This window comes from Coregonus lavaretus, assembly GCF_964263955.1.
Source record: "Coregonus lavaretus genome assembly, chromosome: 15".
NCBI lineage: Eukaryota > Metazoa > Chordata > Actinopteri > Salmoniformes > Salmonidae > Coregonus > Coregonus lavaretus.
In genome coordinates, this window is record NC_140002.1 from 41,030,706 (window position 1) to 41,053,704 (window position 22,999).

Below are 22,999 nucleotides of genomic sequence, written 5' to 3' on the forward strand. Positions count from 1 at the left end.
AGACAATGAAGTCCCTCAGGATCTGGGGCTCCTCAGCAGGACACTGTATGATGCTCTGCCAGGTGCGAACATCACGCTCTGACAGTGGCGACCCGTCATTCAGGGCAGGTGGGGCTCGAGAATCACCTGTTTATCATTAAAAATAATTATAAAAATATAACTTTTTTGAGGCAGAATGAACTGAGGGAAATGAGGCTGAATTAACTGTTTCGCTGCCAGACAAGGCTCCGCTGACAGCCAGGTGCAGCAGTGGTATGGTGTAGGAACTGCTGTTGGGACTCTGCTGTTGGGACAGCTTTATGTAGGCCCTAACAGTTTGTGGGCACCGTTTGTCACTGTTATAGTGCAATTAATGTATTGTTTAGTGTTGTGTTGTGTAGTGGCTTTGCTGGCATGCATATTTAAAAAATGTGGGGAGTTTGCCCCACCGAAATGTACATGCTAAAATCGCCACTGCGCTCTGGGCAGTCACAGTACTCATGATAGGCTGGGCCTGAGGACATAAAACCAACAGGGTGCAGCATCACGTGGAATCAGTGAGAATAGATAACAGATCAACATACTGCTATCTATATTATTCAAACAGGCAGACTTAGATGATGAATTAACTGGTATTTTCTCTCAAGTGATCACACTAATCTGCCATACGGTACCTCATCAGAAAGGAACCATCGCCTCTGTCTAGGGGAAGGGGGGTGTGGATGCGGATATGCTCCTTCTGTGAGAGTGAGGTAATCTTCACTCTGAACGAGTCTTTACCTACATGTAAAGAGGAGATCAAAAGTAGTTAAATCACCTCTATTATAGGAACAATAACATAACCATAGGGACAATTAGAGTAATGTTCAACCTGCAAATATTAAGCTATATAGGGGGAATAAAGGGGTCCTCAATCATGGACATTGTTTAAGAGTTCGATTTTGTGCATCAATAAAACATAGGCTACAGCAACAAAAACAAGTAGTTTATTTGATGACAAACTCCCCATTGTATGAGATCTCAATTGATCTTGGGGTGAAATGCCTTCAAAAGGATGGGTTACTAAACAGTTTCCCCAAAGATAACTTTAATAAGGGACGGACCAGCAGATGAGGAAATGAAATTCTTGAAATAATTGACATAGACAAAGAGCCTCTTCCTCTCTGCTTTAGACAATTATTCATCTATTCACAAACACTTACCTGGAGAGGGTTACGTTTTCCCCAGCTGAGTTGACAGCCTGGATGATGAAGTATCGAACGTGCAAAACAACTTTAGGGTCGAGTCCTGGACCCCAAACACGACATTTTTCATGACGGACTTCACTAGCTTGACAAAACGGAAAGTAGCTAGCTACCTAACTAATATTTATTTTTAGTGTCCCAATTTTACATGCAGCATCTCATCTTCAGAAGGGGGTGAAGTTTTGATTTGGCCGAGTGTGATTGCATGATGTATGGACTCGTGTGTATTGAGGAAGTTTGATGAAATACACACAGGAAAAATTATTTGTTTACACAGACCAATTATCGATGGTATAATACAGAAGAATGCCGTATATTACTCCCTTTTAATTACACCAGACGTTATTAATTTTTTTCAGGGTCCGTGCTATACTGGTTCCTAGGGACGTCCCCACCCCCATTGAAGTTGAAAGTTAACATTTTTATGTTAGGGTTAGGCAAAGATAAACCAAGATAGACCACTGTAGCTCAGTTGGTAGAGCATGGCGCTTGCAACGCCAGGGTTGTGGGTTCGTTTCCCACGGGGGCCATGTATGCACTCACTAACTGTAAGTCGCTCTGGATAAGAGCGTCTGCTAAATTACTAAAAATGTTTTTAAAAAATACATGTCGTTTCCAATGGGAACAAGCAAGGAGGTGGGCAGAGCCTAGCACGAGCTAGCGAGATCCTATTGGCGCGTTCTAGCATCATCGGCATATTTCCGTTAGGGAACGCCTACTCTGTGAAGTGCGCATGTGCAATAACTCAATTCGCCTTTCCACTCCTAAACAACGCGTTTTTTTTTTACAAATTTGGCAAAGGGTAAAGTCTACAAAACTTAGTCCACTCTGTTCATAAAATATTTTAGTTTTGGGAACAGAAAACTGTATTGAGATGAAATGTTTCATCGATGAGAAAATTTGCAGAATGTCGGCCTAAATCCTTCTCCTTCCATCTTCTCCCACTGCCAATCACTGAGCTGCCTCTCACTACCATATTTGGTAGTGAACCATGAAAATATCCTCGGTGTAGTCCACTGGAATCCAAACATTAGTGCCGCTTACGCACACTATTCATAAAGCAACATGAAATAGGCTAAAACGTTAAATGATTGTTTAAATGACTACTGATTACGTTAAAATGTATGCACACTTGACTGTAAGTCGCTTTGGATGAAAGCATCTGCTAAATGGCATATTATTATTATTATTAATGATTAAATTATTTAACCAATTCAGTGATTAATTGTGTATATGTGTGCAATGGTGGAGGAGATGTGATGAAGTTGGCTTTTGATCTCTCAGACTGAAATAAAAATACATCATGAAAAATTCCTGCGTTCAGCATGTTTATGTGTGTCTCATCAACATGGATTCAATAAATGTACACAATGTTACTCAAAATGGTCGCCCTTTGCTAGAGTATTGACTCTTTCTCCCAATCATCGCTGCTCAAGTAGTACTCTCCATCTGTAGTGGTATCTGAGTCATACTCCTCTAAGTCTGACAAACTGGAGCTCATGATGGGCAGTAGTTCCATGGGGCCTAGAATGACTTGCGACTTCTGATCAATGATAAGTGAGTTTAAAATCTCTGTGGGCAAAGTCGATGACTCATTGAACTGTAGAGGCATAGGCAATGTCAGGTTCTTAGGGCTTAGGATGCTGTCTGTTTTCATTAGACTAAAATAAGTTTTATGAGTGCTAGAGAAAGCTCTGGGAAGGGTTCTGGGTGGGCTATCAAGGTCCCCTGGCCCTCTGATATCCTCCAGACTCCTTAGGGCCCTTGTGGGGGCCATATCAGTTCCTGTGGAGATGCGCCTGTTTCTTGATGTTCTGTTTGAGTAAATGTTGTTGACAGAGATGGAGCGGCCATGTTTCAGGCCAAAATCAGTAGTGGTTGGAGAGTTGTTGGAGTATGACAGCTGTGTGGGTTTAAAACAGGCAGCTCTACGCCTATCTGATCTACTGTCCTTACCTAATGAGCTAGAGAAGACATCTTCATTCTTTGTGTTGAGGCTAAAATGACTGGTTCCAGAACTTGCAGAATCCTTATGGGATTGACTATTAAAATAGGGTGAATGTGGATGATTTGTTCTACTTAATTCTTCTTTTGACAGCGATGGGTTTCCATTTTTCTCAGTTGATATTGTGTTCCTCTCTTTGTCATGAATATCTAACTGTGCATCCTTGGATGCTAATTTAACTGTGGAAATTGTCAGCCCATGGCAGCCTCTGTTTTGTTGTCTTAGATGACCTGCCACATTATGTTGAAGGTCAGTGGGTTTCAGCACTTCTTTGATCTCTGGAGACCTCTTCCCTGTCCGTCTATTCTCATTGATGACACTAGCTCCCTCAAGTGTTGATGGCACCGTTTTCCCCTTTCTACCAAACAACATACTCTTTTCCTCAATACGTTTGCTACTGAATATCATTCTGAGGCGATTCAGTATCTGATCTACTTTCCGGTTGCTTCTGTAACCAGTGGGCTCTTTTTCAGTTCTCTCAGAGGTAAGACTTGCGTCCTGAGCAGGCAGACCTGCATTTCTAATCCGAAATGCAAACAAATCCTTATTTGAAGTCTGCCATTTAAGCTCACTGATATGATGTATTTTACTATCAATAATCTCTGAACCAATCACTTTTATTTTTTCCCCTATCATCAAACGTTTTGTGTCTGCTGGGGCACTGTGTGTACCGCCATAGGATCTCGTGAGATTAGTCATATGATCTGGTGAAACTGGGGGGCTGTGAAGAGGTGACTGAAGCCTGTGGGAGGCCCTGGAGCTGAGGCTGGAGAGAGAATGAGTCTTAACTGCCAGACTGGGACCTGTGTCATATACACCTGAATAATATGCATGGTGCTTGAACATTCTTTGGTTATTAGATTGAACGGAGGCATTAGTCTGCAGATTCCTCTGTTGGCTGATCGCTTTTGATAAACCAACCTGGGCTGCTAAGTTAGGCTGCTTCGGCAACATGTTGATTCTCTCAGAAGATGACATCCATCTTGTGTTACTGGGTGGCGAGTAGGTGGAGTGATTGTCACCAGCGGTATCCATAGATACAGCCTTGGTTAAATGTCTATCAAGTGACTTGGCCCTGATAAAGTATTTTGGACTTTCAGTTGCTGTACCTAAAGTGTTCTTAGACATGGAGAGAGAGTTAAATATCAAAGATGAGCTTAATCTGGTCCTATATCCAAGAGGGTAATGAGACAGTGTAGTATGAGGCAGGGTTCTGCTGAGGCTCTGGGGTGGGAAACACTGTAGGTCAGTGGGAGGGAACAAGGTGAGATGACTACTTGAAATGTGCTGTCTCAAGGTGACTGGACTCTCTTGGTGGTCAGAGGAGGAGGGGAGGCTAGAGGGGAGGTTGGAGGGGAGGTCGGAGGGGAGGTCGGAGGAGAGATTGGAGGAGAGGCCGGAAGCTTCAGCCTGGGTCTCTACATGATGGGAGGTGGGCAGTGTGGTGGAGCTGCTTGGTCTTAGCAAGGAGAATGTTCCTGGTGACTCCACACTCCATGGCCTGATCAAGGACAAATGGCGATATGGTGTTACGGCCCGACCAGAGGCCTTCTGAAGCTGTCTCCTCTTCAAGTCAGAAGACTGAAGTTTTGGTGGTCGATGTGGGCTGTGAAAGGGAATGTTCGTAACCTCAGGGGAAAGACTCTCCACAGTGTCAGTCCTGGGCAGGGACTGCTCTTGAGGTGCAAGGAAGGGGGAGGAGATGTCAGAGTGGTGGGGGCGGATCGGGCAGCTAAATATGCTCAGATTTGGGCTAAAGGGAATAGACGTTTTCAATTCAGCTGATGGTTGGATGTGTTCTCCTCTCCTAGGGATAGATGTAGGATCCTCATGCTTCACTGGTGGGTGGCTGGCTGACCGTGGTGCTAACGCTGGTCCAGTCACTCCAGAACTTATTTGGTCCTCTCTCTGATAGCTGCTGCAGTGAGCCTGACCTATGTCCATAGAAGAGAATGAGATTGGTACATTCACCTTTGACACAGTTGTTCACAATTTTATTAACCATTTATTTGCTAGGAAACCAGCCTCTTTGAGAGAGATATAATCTAATTTCTTGATTAAGTATGTATATACACTGAGTACACCAAACAGTACCCCCACAGTACCCACCACAGCTGAACGTATATACGGCTCGATTTGTGTGTACATGAGTTACAGAATGCTCAAGTGAACTGTTTAAGTGTCTGTTTCACTCCCCCACCCAACTGGGAGCCACTGTAGCTGCAATCATAAAACACAGTTTACTATCTGTCCTTTAGTAAAGAACCAGGGGAGGACTGGAGCTATTACACACCTGTGGAGCTCTCCTGCTTTCCACCTGTTTCCAGTAGATATGTTCTTCTCTTCCCTGTTTCACCCTCAGGGGAGGCAGCAGGTCCAGTCACCTGTAAATGAGAGAGAGAGAGAGAGAGAGAGAGAGACAGAGAGACAGAGAGAAATAGTTTAAGTATGCAAATGACCTGCTATGCCTGGTGCAAACATACAACAGAGGGATATTAATCAATATTTGCAGTCAGCCTTTGATCCGTGAGTTCATCAAAAGCTATGGACCAATCTCATAATAACTCAACAATTTGTGCAACTCCCAATTAATCAATATTTTGGTTCATCAAATAAATGTGGTTGTGAGTGCAAACATGTTATCAAGCTAAATTACATGACAGAGAAATATAGGAGAATAGGTTAGAATATGTTCTCAAGAACTGTCACAAGCTGCTGAGTTTACCCAAGCATGTGTCATAGGCATGGAAACCTGTTGAGGATACACCCAGGTGTTGAAAAGGCTCCCTGAAGGGGGTGTGTGAAATACGAGAACTTTGATGCAGTGCGGAAAGCAATACTTTACAAGGAGATTATAGGCCCAAAGGTGAGGGGAACACCCAGGCACTGGTTACTACACACCTACTGAGGACCATTATGCTCTAGTCTGTACCTTATTAGACTCCACTGAATGATCCTCAATGGGCTCCTCCTTTGCAGGTTCCTCTGTGAGCTCCTTCTCTCTGTGTGCCGCCTCTGTGTGTGCCTCCTCTGTGTCCATCTCCTTGGTGAACTCCTCCTCTGTGTACATCTCCTTGGTGAGCTCCTCCTCTGTGTGCACCTCCTTGGTGAGCTTCTCCTCTGTGTGCACCTCCTTGTTAGGCTCCTCTGCAAGCTCACCTATTTGCTCCTCCACATGCTTTGCCTCAGTACTCTTGTCTTTGAAGCTTTGTCCTCCAGATGAGGGGATGTTGCTAACCCTAGGGGATGGGGATAAAGCATGCATTAGAATACAATTGTACCTTAATTTCATACTCTGAAAACTGTTGTACAGTAATCTGCATGTTTCCACCATGTTTGTAAGTGTACTAGCTACTTATTTGGTACAAAGGCTCACCCATTGTTATGGCTGTTGTTTTTCCCTCCAGGGTCTCTGCTGCCCCTCATAGGGACCCTGAGGCTGAACATGGAGCTGAGACGGGCTCGCAGAGTTGTATGTCTTCCGCTACCGTCATCCTTCCCTTTCATTGGCTTACTTCTCACAGTTTGCTGCTCTGTAGAATGACAATGTGTTGAAATATCACTCAGGACAAGCAGCACTGAGTTACCAACTATGATAGCCAATGATAAAGAGTAGGACTGTATGGGCTTGACTGACTAATCTGACCCTGCAAACCTCATGAGTAGCAGCAATATCTACAGTTAGGTAACCAGTAGTGACCTAGTCATGCTCTCATTGCAGGAGTAGCAGATCAGATTCCATCTCTTACATTGCTCTGGCATCTAATTAGTCATCGCTTGTCCTAAGGGCAATTTCAGGCCATTTCTGGGTCAATGGCTCACCTTACATTTAGCATTTTAGTCATTTAGCAGACGCTCTTATCCAGAGCCACTTACAATTAGTGCATTCATCTAAAGATAGCTAGGTGAGACAACCACATATCACAGTCGTAGTAAGTACATTTTAACTCAATAAAGTAGTTCATAGCAAAGTCAGTGCTAGTAGGAAAGGACAAGTGCAGATTGTTTTCTTTATTTTTTGTGGGATTTATTTAAGATACATTTATTTGAAGAGGTAGGGTTTCAGGGTTACAGTTCATGTTAACAGTTACATGTAATACATAATAGTGATTATTCTCCCTAACATACGTCTAGCCAGTCATCAACAGAACAAGTTAACAATTAACCATAAGTACATATACAGATAATTACAGTATATGGAAAGAGTCATGTTATGACACATCTGTTAAGTTATGAGGACACTTTTAACCCTGTAGAACCAGAGCAGTTCCTGGCATCAGGACCAGGAGCTTCATAGTTGGTAATGTTACATATGAAACACAGTGAGTACGTTTACAGACACACAAATCATTCGATATGAAATTGATTATGGCAGTAGGCCGGTTATAACATTAGTCATGTAAACAACGTTTATTTTGATTCCCGATTTTCTGCATTTATCAAAGTCCTATCAGGTAGCCTGATTTCAGATGTGTCCATATAAACAGGATTATTAGGGAAATCGTTCTTCTTGCAAAGCATGTAAACGTTGAAATCGAACTATGATATTAATCTGACTATTCACAATAATCGTGATACTGTACAGGTTTCTGTGCCTCTGGGAATGGACGTTTCCTCCATCTCAGGTAGGAATATAAGCCTTCTCATTTACTGTGGGGTGTGACGAAAAGTTCTGTGTCCATTCCCACAGACAGAGCTGAAACTCTATAGCACTGTGTTCTGCCACCCATGTGCATACACAGGGGCACAACTTTTGTTTTAGAAGTGGGGGGGACATATTTACTTTAATATATATTTTAAAAAATTATCCAGTCGGATAAACACTCAAACAGACTACCCGACCGCTTATAGGCGTCCGCATGGTCCTAAAGCACACCGTTGCCTCGTTTTGTATCACATTCCAATGATAAAACTGGGGGGGACAAAAATGCAATTTCAGAATGTGGGGGGGATATATCCCCCCCGTACCCAGTGGATGTTGCTCCCCTGTGTATACATGCATCAGTGTGTGTAGACCACAGGAGGCTGGTGGCACCTTAATTGGGGAGAACAGGCTCATGGTAATGACTAGAGCGGAATCAGTGGAATGGTATCAAATACATCAAACACATGGTTTCCAGGTGTTTGATGCCAATCCATTTGCACCGTTCCGGACATTATTATGAACTGTTCTCCCCTCAGCAGCCTCCACTGGTGTAGACAGTGTATCTGGTGGTCTGTCCTCACCTGTGTTAGTGCTGTGTGGTGACTGGGATGGATGGACACTGCACTTGTTAGTCTGTTGGTTTCTCAGGTTCTCTGGCCATCCTAATACAGACTTTCTGTCCCCCCGCTGCTCAAGCAGACGTCTGGTGAGCACACATATATAAATGATTAGTCAGATATAAAGTATGTAGCTACACACACACACACACACACACACACACACACACACACACACACACACACAGAGAAAGACAGACAGAAACCCACGATTCAAGCAGCTTGCCTTTTCATCTCAAATCCAACTTTAAAAAATCAAATGCAGTTATTTTACAGTAAAGTATACAGTCTTACTTACCCGATCCTCTCCTTTTCAATCTCCTTTAGACGCTTGTCTCTCTCTAGAACTTCAACAACCGCATGTGCCTCTTCATTGCTTAGGAAACCTAGATCCAAGTTCAAATTACACACTGTCATAGTTCCTAACTTGGTGGCAATCACTAACTGATTCCACTTCAGTTTGGCAAGTGAGGTGATAAAGGAGATAGAATGTAAGTTGAAAGGAAACTGATAATCAGACATTTAGCTAACCAAACCACTGATGTTCTACAGTCTGCGTCTTCCCATTGCAGAGCACTCAGTGTTTTAGTCTGTCCCTCCCTTCAGGCTAGAAGAACAAACAGAACTCCATGCAGGTATATCCACGTCGCTGGTCAGCTGAGAACAGAACAGGTTACACCCTCTCACTGCACAGCACTCTGTTTGACTCCAGGGCAGTCGCTGATGTTATCTACAATCAGCCAGATCCTTGGGCGTGTCGTCTAGTCGTGGTGAGAAGCATAGGATACATAATCCCTATATTTTCCACCTGGTGTGCAACACACTCCTCACTCAGAACAGTGACAACATACACTGAGTATACAAAACATTAAGAATACCTGCTCTTTCCATGACATAGACTAACCAGGTGAATCCAGGTGAAAGCTATGATCCCTTATTGATGCATTTTGTTAAATCCACTTCAGTAAGTGTAGATGAAGGGGAGGAGACAGGTTAAAGAAGGATTTTTAAGCCTTGAGACATGGATTGTGTATGTGTGCCATTCAGAAGGTGAATGGGCAAGACAAAATATATAAGTGCCTTTGAACGGGGTATGGTAGGTGCCAGGCGCACCGGTTTGTGTCAAGAACTGCAACGCTGGTGGGTTTTTCATGCTCAACAGTTTCCTGTGTGTATCAAGAATGGTCCACCACCCAAAGGACATCCAGCCAACTTGACACAACTGTGGGAAGCATTGCAGTCAACATGGGCCAGCATCCCTGTGGAACGCTTTTGACACCTTGTATAGTCCAGGCCCCAACGAATTGATACTGTTCTGAGGGCAAAAGGGGGGGTGCAACTCAATATTAGGAAGGTGTTCACAATGTATGGTATACTCAGTGTACACAGTCCATAAGCATTCTAATTACTCAGCCCAAACTTTTACCATTCAATGACTTGAAAAGGGATAGGAAATATGTAAACATTTATTGACAGTAAGAAGGTTTGTCTATAGTGTTAAGATCAAATGTATACAATATCACTGTAATTCACAAGGCATTGTGGTGTGAAACAACCCAATCATCTCCAAAACATAATATGCAAGACACTGCCATCTTGTGTCATAATTTCACAACATTTAATTTATGCTTTAGGCACAGCCATAGGAAGTCTAAAAGAGCATAGAAATGCATTTTGTTGTTGTTGTTTTTTTAACATATTTTGAATATCCCTGTAAAGCTGCGTTACACCATTGCACTTATTCAAAAGCATTGATTGATTTAGTAATCAAGACAGCATATGATCCTAATTCAGCACTGAATGTTCTGTTTTCCTGGAGCCTGTAATCCCAGTGTCCCCAGTGTCAGGAGAGCCGTCTGGTCTGGACGATCCAGTCAGTGAACTGGGAGACCAGGGCGTACACACCAGGGCGCTGGGGGCGGCCACACCCCACACCAAAAGAAATCACGCCCACCTGCACCCAGTGGCCATCCTCCTCACACATGAGAGGACCTCCAGAGTCCCCCTAAAACAACAGGACGACACAGTCAGTGGACAGAATTCTCACACACTGTACATGGATACTACGAACTGTGATTCAATGGCATTGTGTACAGGTGGCATTCATTGTACATCACACAAATACCCAAACTTTAATCCAGTGTTGCCTTGGGGGCAGTATTCTATCCACTGCTGCCCTGGGACAGTATACTATCTGAACGTTTTCCTGGTGTAGTTCTTTCACAGAAATGCAGCGTGGTTTACAGTCATAAACATGCTATAACTGCCCACAGAGGGTTATGACCATTAAAATGTACCTGGCAGGAGTCCACTCCCCCCTCAGAGTAGCCGGCACACACCATCCTGGCTGTAATGTTGTACTCAGGCAACAGTTTCTGACAATCAGACCGGCTCACCAGGGGCAGCACTGCCTGTTGTAGCACATTAGCTACTGTGCCTGGAGGGCATTTCAACATTTACAGGCACATAATAATAATATTAATAATAATAATAATAATGATACAGTTAAATTGTACAGCGGTTTTCATCAGCCACATCCTCAGATGAACCTGTTAATGCCACCGTGAACTAACTCACTGAGTGACACCAGAGTCCTACCTTGCTCTGCTTCTGCTCCCCAGCCTGCAATGAAACAGTTCCTCCCAGCCTCAAACTGCTGGTCACTTCGTGGCAGACAGATGGGTTGAATGTAATCTGTAAAAGAAGAATCTGTATGAAGATTATATCCTGTGTGTGTGGATCTGTATGAAGATTATATCCTGTGTGTGTCACGCCCTGGCTCTGGGACTCTTATATGTTGAGCCAGGGTGTATAGATTCTATGTGTTTGTGTTTCTATGTTAGGATCTAGTTCATGTGTATCTATGTTGGCCGGGGTGGTTCTCAATCAGAGGCAACGAGAATCAGCTGTTGCTTGTTGTCTCTGATTGGGAACCATACTTAGGCAGCCTGTTTGGCACAGTGTATTGTGGGATCTTGTTCCGTGTAGGTTTGTGTATGTGACCGAGGACTTCACGTATCGTTTTGTTGTTTTTGTTCGTGTAGTGTATATTTAATAAAGATGTTCGCATTCCACGCTGCGCATTGGTCCACTCCTTTTGACGATCGTGACAGAAGATCCCACCAATACTGGACCAAGCAGCGTGTTTCGGAGCTAACGCCGGGTAAGGAGATGGAGAAGTTGGCGATGGCCCAGGTGGGCAAATGGTGGTCCTGGGAGGACATGTTCGAGGGCAGAGGACCATGGGCAAAGGTTCCTGCTCCCCGCATCAAGCCTGTGGTGCGCGTCGCCAGCCCGGCCCGGCCCGTTCCTGCTCCCCGCACCAAGCCTGTGGTGCGCGTCGTCAGCCCGGTCCGGCCCGTTCCTGCTCCCCGCACCAAGCCTGTGGTGCGCGTCGTCAGCCCGGTCCGGCCCGTTCCTGCTCCCCGCACCAAGCCTATGGTGCGCGTCGCCAGCCCGGCCCGGCCTGTTCCTGCTCCCCGCACCAAGCCAATGGTGCGCGTCGCCAGCCCGACCCGGCCTGTTCCTGCCCCTCGCACCAAGCCAATGGTGCGCGTCGCCAGCCCGGCCCGGCCTGTTCCTGCTCCCCGCACCAAGCCAATGGTGCGCGTCGCCAGCCCGACCCGGCCTGTTCCTGCCCCTCGCACCAAGCCAATGGTGCGCGTCGCCAGCCCGGCCCGGCCTGTTCCTGCCCCTCGCACCAAGCCAGGGGTGCGCGTCGTCAGCCCGGTCCGGCCCATTCCTGCTCCCCGCACCAAGCCTGTGGTGCGCATCGTCAGCCCGGTCCGGCCCGTTCCTGCTCCCCGCACCAAGCCAGGGGTGCGCGTCGTCAGCCCGGTCCGGCCCATTCCTGCTCCCCGCACCAAGCCTGTGGGGCGCATCGTCAGCCCGGTCCGGCCCGTTCCTGCTCCCCGCACCAAGCCAGGGGTGCGTGTCGTCAGTCCGGCACAGCCCGTGCCCGGTTCACCGGTGCCTGGTCAGGTACCGGTCAGCTGCTCCACACCGGAGCCTAAGCAATCCGCTCCACCGATGTCCAGTCCAGCTCCAGCCAGCGGGGCCAGACCAGACCAGGGGCACTACGGGGGGGTTATTAGAGGGTGGTGGTCACGCCCGGAGCCGGATCCGCCTCCGAGGAGGAATGCCCACCCAGCCCTCCCCTGTTCGGTTTATGTTTGGCGCGGTCGCAGTCCGCGCCTTTGGGGGGGGGTACTGTCACGCCCTGGCTCTGGGACTCTTATATGTTGAGCCAGGGTGTGTAGATTCTATGTGTTTGTGTTTCTATGTTAGGATCTAGTTCATGTGTATCTATGTTGGCCGGGGTGGTTCTCAATCAGAGGCAACGAGAATCAGCTGTTGCTTTTTGTCTCTGATTGGGAACCATACTTAGGCAGCCTGTTTGGCACAGTGTATTGTGGGATCTTGTTCCGTGTAGGTTTGTGTATGTGACCGAGGACTTCACGTTTCGTTTTGTTGTTTTTGTTCGTGTAGTGTATATTTAATAAAGATGTTCGCATTCCACGCTGCGCATTGGTCCACTCCTTTCAACGATCGTGACAGTGTGTGTGGATCTGTATGAAGATTATATCATGTGTGTGTGGATCTGTATGAAGATTATATCATGTGTGTGTGGATCTGTATGAAGATTATATCCTGTGTGTGTGGACTCGTCTCCCGAGTGGCGCAGTGGCACTGCATCGCAGTGCTAGCTGTGCCACTAGAGATCCTGGTTCGAATCCAGGCTCTGTCGTAGCCGGCCGTGACCGGGAGACCCATGGGGCGGCGCACAATTGGCCCAGCGTCGTCCAGGGTAGGGGAGGGAATGGCCGGCAGGGATGTTGGTAGAGCATGGTGTTTGCAACGCCAGGGTTGTGGGTTCGATTCCCGCGGGGGGGCAAGTATGAAAAATAAATACAAATATGTATGTACTAACTGTAAGTCGCTCTGGATAAGAGCGTCTGCTAAATGACTAAAATGTAAATGTAAATGTAAGATTATATCCTGTGTGTGTGGATCTGTATGAAGATTATATAATGTGTGTGTGGATCTGTATGAAGATTATAAATGTGTGTGTGGATCTGTATGAAGATTATATTGTGTGTGTGGATCTGTATGAAGATTATATCCTGTGTGTGGATCTGTATGAAGATTATATCCTGTGTGTGTGGATCTGTATGAAGATTATATCCTGTGTGTGTGGATCTGTATGAAGATTATATCGTGTGTGTGGATCTGTATGAATATTATATCCTGTGTGTGTGGATCTGTATGAATATTATATTGTGTGTGTGGATCTGTATGAATATTATGTTGTGTGTGTGGATCTGTGTGTATATGTGAGGTACATCTACTTAGTAATCCACTTTCTATGAACACAACATGGCCGCTTGTGCTCAGTGCCAATCTGACATAAGGTCAAACTCTCAGGCTATGTAGAGCAGAAGGGTGTTTGATTGCACACCTGTGAAGTTGACGTTTGTTTGAAGGTGCATCATTGCGATGTCAGCATCCTTGGTCCTTCTGTTGTAGTGTTTGTTCATGATGATGTGGTCAACCTTTCGGGTCTGGGATGGGAGGATATCTACACTGTCCTGGGAGTGAAGGCCCAAAACTGCCTCCCAGTTGGAAAGGTGAATATTTTTCCTGCAGGATAAAAAGACGACCGTCAATGTAGAAATGGTCTGAAAAACTTAAACTGCATGGACCAGAAAAAAAATGGTAGAGCTACTTTGTACTCAAATAGGTCAGACTCAGTTGAGGGTAAATGCACAGAAACATGGTCCTCTGTAGCTCTATTGGTAGAGCATGGCGCTTGTAACGCCAGGGTAGTGTGTTCGATCCCCGGGACCACCCATACGTAAAAATGTATGCACACATGACTGTAAGTCGCTTTGGATAAAAGCGTCTGCTAAATGGCATATTATTATTATTATTATTATTATGTGACATGGTGTGAACAGAAAAAGGTGAGACTCAGGTGTATACACAGTGTATATTTACAGTGTACACAAAGTAAAGGTGAATACAGGAGCATAATCAAACAGTATAAAGGGAGAGGGGGATTCCTCACCCATAAACGCAGTGTGCAGCGGTGACCAACCACTCGTTGTCAATCAGAGCAGCTCCACACACATGACGGCCCCTCCAGTACAGCGACACCATCCATGGCCACGCCCCCTTACGAGAGTCTGTCCCTCCCACCACTCTGACAGTTCCACTCTCCTCTGACTCCTCCTCTCCTTCCTCCTCCATCTGTCGTTCAGTGGACCCACTATGATCCATCTTCTGGGAGACCATACGAACGCCACACGCTAAAATGCACAGTATAGTGTTTTTGAGTGTGTTTTGTTAACTTGTCAAAACGTGTCAATGTGTATATGTGAAGGAGTACTTACAGTATGTATCATGATACTATGTTGACGCTTTATACTTTTCATACTCACGTTGGTTATCACATTGCAAAGATATAACCTTTTCATCCGTACATTTTTCACTATGGGAAATAGAAACAAACAAGTTGGATGTTGGTGTGACTGAATTATTAGTGGCAGGTAGCCTAGCGGTTATGAGCGTTGGGCCAGTAACCGAAAGGTTCGATTTCCTCGATTAGCGGCAGGTAGCCTAGCGGTTAAGAGCGTTGGGCCAGTAACCGAAGGGTTCGATTTCCTCGATTAGCGGCAGGTAGCCTAGCGGTTAAGAGCGTTGGGCCAGTAACCGAAAGGTTCGATTTCCTCGATTAGCGGCAGGTAGCCTAGCGGTTAAGAGCGTTGGGCCAGTAACCGAAAGGTTCGATTTCCTCGATTAGCGGCAGGTAGCCTAGCGGTTAAGAGCGTTGGGCCAGTAACCGAAAGGTTCGATTTCCTCGATTAGCGGCAGATAGCCTTGCGGTTAAGAGCGTTGGGCCAGTAACCGAAAGGTTCGATTTCCTCGATTAGCGGCAGGTAGCCTAGCGGTTAAGGGAGTTTGGCCAGTAACCGAAAGGTTCAATTTCCTCAATTCCCCGAGCCGACTAGGTGAAAAATCTGTCGATGTGCCCTTGAGCAAGGCACTTAACCCTAATTGCTCCTGTAAGTAGCTCTGGATAAGGGCGTCTGCTAAATGACAAAACAATGTAAATGTAAATGAAATCTGTTTGTTGAATGTAGTGTACCTGGGGGTCAGGTCCAGGGTGCCGTTGGCTGCCACACTCACGGTGGTGAAGGGAGAGTCTTTCTCTGTGGAAGGTATGAGGAGGGCACTTCCTGATCTAGAGTACATGTAAACACAGTGACTGACTCCCTGTCCATCACTGTCAAACATACAAAGAATGACTGTTTCTCATTCACACACACACACACACAGCAGAGGTCTCACCTGTAGCCCAGGTAACGACACATGAAGTGGGAGAGCTGAGCGTTCCAGTGCCGACCACAGGTTGTGTACCAGGTGGTCTGGACCTGGAGCTGCAGACGTCTGACACTCGTACTGTTCACTGATACCAGATGCACTAGAACGCATAGAATCATGGAGAACCACTTTACCAGTATTTTGGTTCACATGCCTTTTACTGGCATGAATTGCTGTATGGGTGTTGACAGGGTCACAGCTTCATTTGGTTTACTCACCACAGTCAGCTTCGTCTGAGGAGTCAGCGCAGTCTGGTTGGCCGTTACACACACTGACATTGGAGATACATTCTCCAGACTGACACCGGTACTGCCCAGTGGCACAGGGCTCTGGCATTTGAAAGGACAAAGGCAGTTTGGTTACTTGGCTTTTGAAGAACAAAGAGTACATCAGCTATGGTTCATTCAGAACTACTAATTTTGGACTATAGAATGATGAATTGGTTCCTTAATATAAAATCTTACTTGGCATGCCCAGTGCTAAGCCAGATGTGAAGTTGGCACGGAACCCTCTGTCATACCCTGTACTGTCCGTAAAGAACATCACTGTGATCTGATTGGCTGTGGAGATCACATCTGGAAAGGTAGCATCAGTGCCAGTGAAGACACCTGACAAAGAAACACACAACAATTCACCCCAGTAAACCTCCTCTGCATTTTCAATAACAACTAACAGTGTCATAGTAACATGACAGAGGTTGTGTAGGAAGGATATCACAGTAGGCGGAGGGTCAGAGACTCACCAAGCAGTTCAGACTGCGGCCCTGCCCCATCCCGCACCTCCACGATGTCATAGGTCGACTCAACGTCAAAATCCAGGAAGTGAAGCTGGATGTTCCATCCCTCCCTGGCATGAAGAGTCCACAAACCTTGCCCAGGATAGACAGATGTATGAACACCACATTTCAACCAATTAGGAAAACAAATGAACAAAACACAAAGTTCATACAAGAAGCCTTGTTTCCATAGGAGTGTGGGTAGTTGGGGGAGCTGAATGTAGAGTTGGGTTCCCAAAGGTCAAAAGGTCCTCCACAGTCAGCTGAGAAAGAGGAATGAATACATGCTTTAGATGCTTCCATGGAAAACAAGGACACATGACATGAATGGATAAAGAACAGTGATTGTCAGGCGAGAGAGGGTGAGTTGGTGACTCAGTGGTAGTGAGTGATTGTGAGGGGGCTGGTTAACGATGACAGGGTGGTTCTGTTCTGAATGGATGGCCTGTGTCAAAGTGTTCCATGTGAAGAATATGTGGTTCAGAGTAACATACGAGGTATAGGAGGTGGTGTTGGAGGGGTGGGAACCACTGTTGGCTCTGGTGGGTCCGCCCCACAGGGACCCATTGTCAGACTAATGTCATCCAGGGCAATGTCATTCTTCATACCCCCCTTCTTCTGAGCCTCAAAAACCACCTTGAGAAGAACATCACAGTGAAGAGACAGAGACTTATAGACAGACAACATTTACAGCCAAGTATAACATCATGGCAATTATACAGTGTGGGATTCTGACCGTTGTATCAGCTGTGCTGTTCAGGGTGACCTGGCCGAAGTTCCAGTTATCTCCATAGTTACCCTCCTTCTGGAAGACCATAATGACTGAAGCCTCTCTGACCACAGACGTTGACCGTCTCTCTACCAACACCCTCAGCCGACGCACATCCTCTCCATACATATGGTACCTGGAGCAACAAGTAGCATAAATACACACCTGTTGAGAGGCTATGTATTTAGAGATGGGTAGCCATAGAAAGTACATGAATAGAGGGAGAGAGAGGGTCACTTACCAGAACTTAAGACACATTGGTTCATTTGAATGAGTTAATCGGAGGCTGCGGATCTTGAAGTTCTTCTCCCACTGGCCAGGGCTTCCCGGTGTGACAATGTAGTAGCCTGTATCATCAGAACACAATAACAGTCACAGAACAGAAACAGACTACAGCAATCCGACATCGAAATAAAGTCATAAAGTCTCCGCGAAATAAAGTAATGTCTTGTCACATAATGACACACCTGATTGGTTCCCAAATGTATGGTCAAAGTTTGGGCCTGTGAAGGGGGGGAATGTAGGGATATTGGTGCGTATCCAGTCCCCTTCGTCCTCGGGCTCCTGCCTCCAGAAACACAGGCCCTCCTCAAAGGAGCAGCTCAGCCTCTCCTCATCTGAGAGGGCAGAGAGGAACACTGCCACTGTCGTTTCATTTCACAGAGAGACCCAAAACCAAATCATATTGCAATCTTCCTTCCAGTTCATTTTGATAACCCTTGAAATCTTTAAGTCAGGGTTTCCCAAACTCGGTCCTCGAGACCCCAAGGGGTGCACATTTTGGTTTTTGTCCTAGCACTACACAGCTGATTCAAAGAATCAACTAATCATCAAGCTTTGATCATTTGAATCAGCTGTGGGGTCCCGAGGATTGAGTTTGGGAAACACTGTTTACTAGAGAGGTTGCTGATGTCTTCTGCTGAGTAGGTGGCATTGAATCCTTGGAGATTGTTGTAATCGTCAGAGGAGAACTCAACAGTGGCCTTGTCAGACAGCAGCCACACAGTGCCTGGGGAGGGGCCTGACAGCTGGTCTGAAACACAGCCATAGTGGGTGGTAGATGTGTTATTACTTTAGTTTATATAGATATATTGCTGAATAGCAATTAGCATATATTTGCTCAGGAGTGTTATCCACTTACATGTCAGATATTTCCCCTGTCCTGTGCCCTCATACAGACTGAGAGTATCAATATCTTCTTCTGTGTTGAATGAGTGGAAATTCATCTTTATTGCCAGTCCTTTCTGAATTCTAAAAAGGGAAGAAAAAAATTAAAAATGTTTTAATTAAGGTAGCACAAAAAGTAGAGAGGTAGCACTGGTATGTCAGGTAAAAGTATATGAACATGAGTAGTGTGTAGTTAGTGTGAGAAGCAGGAGTACCGTATAACCCAGCGGCAAATCGTGCCATTGTTGTAAGGGAGAGGGAAGTTTTCAGAATGGAAGGAACCCGTAGGACCAAGAAGAAGGAATTGGCCATCGCACTTTGTTGCTATGAAAATATGAACGATATCCACACAGTTCAGGTCTATTATACTACCAATGCACTCATGACCACATTACCAGACCACACATTATGCGTTGACATGGCATTTTCTTGTTACTCTGTACCATCTATACATTCAAGAACAATGTTTATCCACTTAATTATTAATCGTCCACCAGCCGGATCTCTACATGGAACCCAAAAGAGTTCTACCTGGAACCAAAAAAGGTTATTCTACAGGGACAGTTGAATTACCCTTTTGGAAGCCTTTTTTCTAAGAGTGTAGGGACGAGGTTACATAATCAGCAAACACTGAGTATCAAACACTCACCACAGAGAGTATGGTTTTCATCTGAGCCATCAGGACAATTGTCTACTCCATCACAAAACTGCATGGTGGCTACACATGTAGTGCCATCCCCACAGAACATATGATAAGGTGGACACTTCCCTGTGGACATGAATCATCATTCACCATCATCAATGAAATGTAAAATAAATGGTACTGGTACAGTACTACAGCACGATTAATCTACTGTAAGTGTTTCCTATCGATTCAGTTCTCACCTGAAGAAGATGTAGTGGAAAGATGAGGTGTAGTGGTCGGTTTGGTTGAAGAGGTTGGCTGGGATGTAGTGGAAAGATGAGGTGTAGTGGTCGGTTTGGTTGAAGAGGTTGGCTGGGATGTAGTGGAAAGATGAGGTGTAGTGGTCGGTTTGGTTGAAGAGGTTGGCTGGGATGTAGTGGAAAGATGAGGTGTAGTGGTCGGTTTGGTTGAAGAGGTTGGCTGGGATGTAGTGGAAAGATGAGGTGTAGTGGTCGGTTTGGTTGAAGAGGTTGGCTGGGATGTAGTTAGATCCTCTTTCACTAAACAGAAACATCATATAGGTTCAAATTCTCAATGGTGCATTTCAGACTTATCTTCTGGATTAATAACATGGTAATAGATCTAGATCCCAACTTCTTCCCAATAGTATGATCATGTACCGGTATGTAAGGTGTGGGTAGGTTGTTTTACACCTATACCTGTGACCTGGATGCTATTTTTGTCAACCACCAGGCCCCCAGTGCTCTGAAGCCCAGCCACCAACTGCTGCTCTGCCTCCTTCACCTCCACACTCTGACGGAACTGCAGGTCAAAGTTCACCACCACACTGCCATTGCTGTCACATGGGGGGATTTATGGTCAGAAATTGTATAATGACATTGTCACTTTCAGTATATGTCACTATGCTATGAGGTTGTCATTTGTAAATATCATTATACAGATACTGTCTCACCTGAAATCGAAAACTTCACAGGCCTTGAAGTCATTATTGAGGGAGCCACGGCCGTAAGCGTCAGATATCTGTGAGAAAATATAGTATTTATAATTTATGACTAAAGTGTGTAGGAGAGTGGACAGGAGAACGATTCATTTGTGTATGGAATCCCGACATACCAGATGCTCTGTGTCGAAGGCCAGGGACTTGAACTGCAGACTGTTCCTGTTTCTCAGCTCCTTAGTAAACACAGCACCCCTCGTAATGACCAGCCTCCCACTGAACACAGACTCAGTCTCACCTAGTCCACCCTGGTCCACTGGGACAAACACACATACTGTCAGTGACTGACACCTGTCACTCTATACATGACCAACAGATCAGAAACAAAACTATGGAGTGGAAAATTGATATGTTTTACCCAAAAGTCATATGCAGTATACAATATTACATTTCATTTCTAAACAAATATATTGACCGTTTTAATGACAGAAATGGGTTAGGAGGAAAGAAAACAAAACTATTTTCTCACGGTCAGTCTGCAAGGCGAGCCAGCTGATGATAATGAGGCTGACACACACCGCCAGCAGGGTCAGACACAGGACACTCAGCAGCACCTCCGAGGACGAGCAACGCCGCTTCCCACACCACATGGCTCCCTGACGTCCTCACACACTCACACCGTCTTCTTGTCCTTCAGCTGACACCTCACACAGAATTCTCTGTGATTCAAACACTTTCTCTGTCATGAACTATCATAGGATTCTGCACTGTGGAGTGAGTCTCCAACTACGTCCTATGTTTTCTGTTGTATCTACAGCCTGTTTCTTTGACTATCCGTCTACGAGAATTTCTCTGCTCTCCATGGGCAGGGCTAGTTATTAATGAGACCTTGGCCCTTTATCTCTGTGAGGGGCAGCAGTAAACCTTTTATTGTGCAGTAACTGGAACAACAAAGTGATAGCCAATCTATGCTGCATCATTGGTGATATCCCTAATGAGTGTCCTTAATAACAAGAGCACTGATGGTGGAGAACGACAAAATAAGTACTGTAAATTGGCCTAAAGGATGAAGGTTGGGACAGTCCCTTAACCACAAACCCATATCAATCTGACCATTCTGTCAGCATGTGATACAATGAAATAAAATAATAAAACTTCCAAACGTACGGGACTCCACACAAATTAATATTGTTATGAGAATTATTTAACAAACTATTTCAGTGTCTCTGTGCGTCTCCCAAAAGGTTGTAAGTCTTTTGGGATTTAAGTAACGGACAGAGTCCCGGTCTGCATAGTCAGAGATTTATTCATTGAGAATTCTGCCATCACAATTTCAGAGTCCATCTTTTATACTCATACGTCATACAAAAATCCCTCCCCTCTTTAGGCGGGCTGTAGTTTTCCACTTTAAAACTGCTCTCCTGACCATCAGTTCACACACACACACACACACACACACACACACACACACACACACACACACACACACACACACACACATACACACACACACACACACACACACACACACACACACACACATACATATACACACACACACACACACACACACACACACACACACACACACACACACACATACATACACACATACACACACACACACACACACACACACACACACACACACATACACACACACCCACATGCATTCCTTAGTTATCGCCGTCCTCACAATATCCTGCATACTCTTTAAAAAGCCTAACAGTTTCTCTCCTCCCTAAATTGGGAGGCCTCTTTATCTTGGTTTCTCAGTTGTCTGTAGACAGCTCTCCTTGTCCTTTGTTGTCTGGTCTAATTCTTACTCACATTGCTAAATAGTAGCTCAATGTCATAGTCTTTACTCGTCCTACTACACTCACACATTCTAACACATTTCACACAGTTTCAGGGTGTAATAATTAGTCACTTCTAAGAAAGTACTAATCATACTTAAAACAATAACATTTCACAACTATATTTAAGGGTGGAACATTTAGTCATTACTTTTAACCTGTATATATTTTAATTCCTATATCAAATATGCACTGAGTATACCAAACATTAGGAACACCTTCCTAATATTGAGTTGCACCCACCTCCTTTTGCCTTCAGAACAGACACAATTTGTCGGGGAATGGACTCATGGTGTCGAAAGCGTTCCACAGGGATGCTGGCCAATGTTGACTCAAATCCTTCCCACTGTTGTGTCAAGTTGGATGGATGTCCTTTGGGTGGTGGACCATTCTTGATACACACGGGAAACTGTTGAGCGTGAAACACCCAGCAGCGTTGCAGTTCTTGACACAAACCGGTGCGCCTGGCACCTACTACCATACCCCATTCAAATGCACTTAAATATTTTGTCTTGCCCATTCACCCTCTGAATGGCACACATACATAATCCTTGTGTCAATTGTCTCACGGCTTAAAAGTCCTTCTTTAACAAGTGACATCAATAAGGGATCATAGCTTTCACCTGGATTCACCTGGTCAGTCTATGTCATGGAAAGAGCAGGTGTCTTTAATGTTTTGTATACTCAACGTATAACTATCAAACACATACACACTACAAAAAAGGTATATTCTACATAATATCCTACACAGAAACATAAATCCACTCCTGTCTTTAAGTAGACTTTGAACACTGATATGTGAGTGAGCTATTAATGTTACCTTATTACATTTACGTCATTTAGCAGACGCTCTTATCCTTATCACAGAAGGTACCCTCTGATAGTGACCTCACTCTGTGTTGCCCTCTCTGCCATGGAATTCCTTCTAGAACATCATACAACATGCATCCTCATAGTAAATGACTAACGCTCAGAT

General features: G+C 45.2%; 1 protein-coding gene across 1 annotated transcript; it reads right to left on the reverse strand.

Annotated features, from left to right (window-relative positions):
• Positions 1 to 10,333: 10,333 nt before the first annotated feature.
• On the reverse strand, positions 10,334 to 20,817 carry LOC311142175 (enteropeptidase-like; the record flags this gene model as incomplete). Its single annotated transcript, XM_084177768.1, has 25 exons — positions 10,334 to 10,495; positions 10,788 to 10,927; positions 11,089 to 11,184; positions 13,949 to 14,130; positions 14,558 to 14,798; positions 14,931 to 14,980; positions 15,638 to 15,733; positions 15,841 to 15,973; positions 16,092 to 16,202; positions 16,338 to 16,481; positions 16,616 to 16,741; positions 16,822 to 16,911; positions 17,143 to 17,284; positions 17,385 to 17,553; positions 17,659 to 17,764; positions 17,885 to 18,034; positions 18,313 to 18,450; positions 18,559 to 18,668; positions 18,800 to 18,908; positions 19,234 to 19,353; positions 19,686 to 19,769; positions 19,929 to 20,065; positions 20,183 to 20,250; positions 20,344 to 20,483; positions 20,697 to 20,817. The coding sequence occupies 25 exons, from the start codon at positions 20,815 to 20,817 to the stop codon at positions 10,334 to 10,336; spliced, it is 3,165 nt and encodes a 1,054-aa protein (XP_084033894.1).
• Positions 20,818 to 22,999: the final 2,182 nt, after the last annotated feature.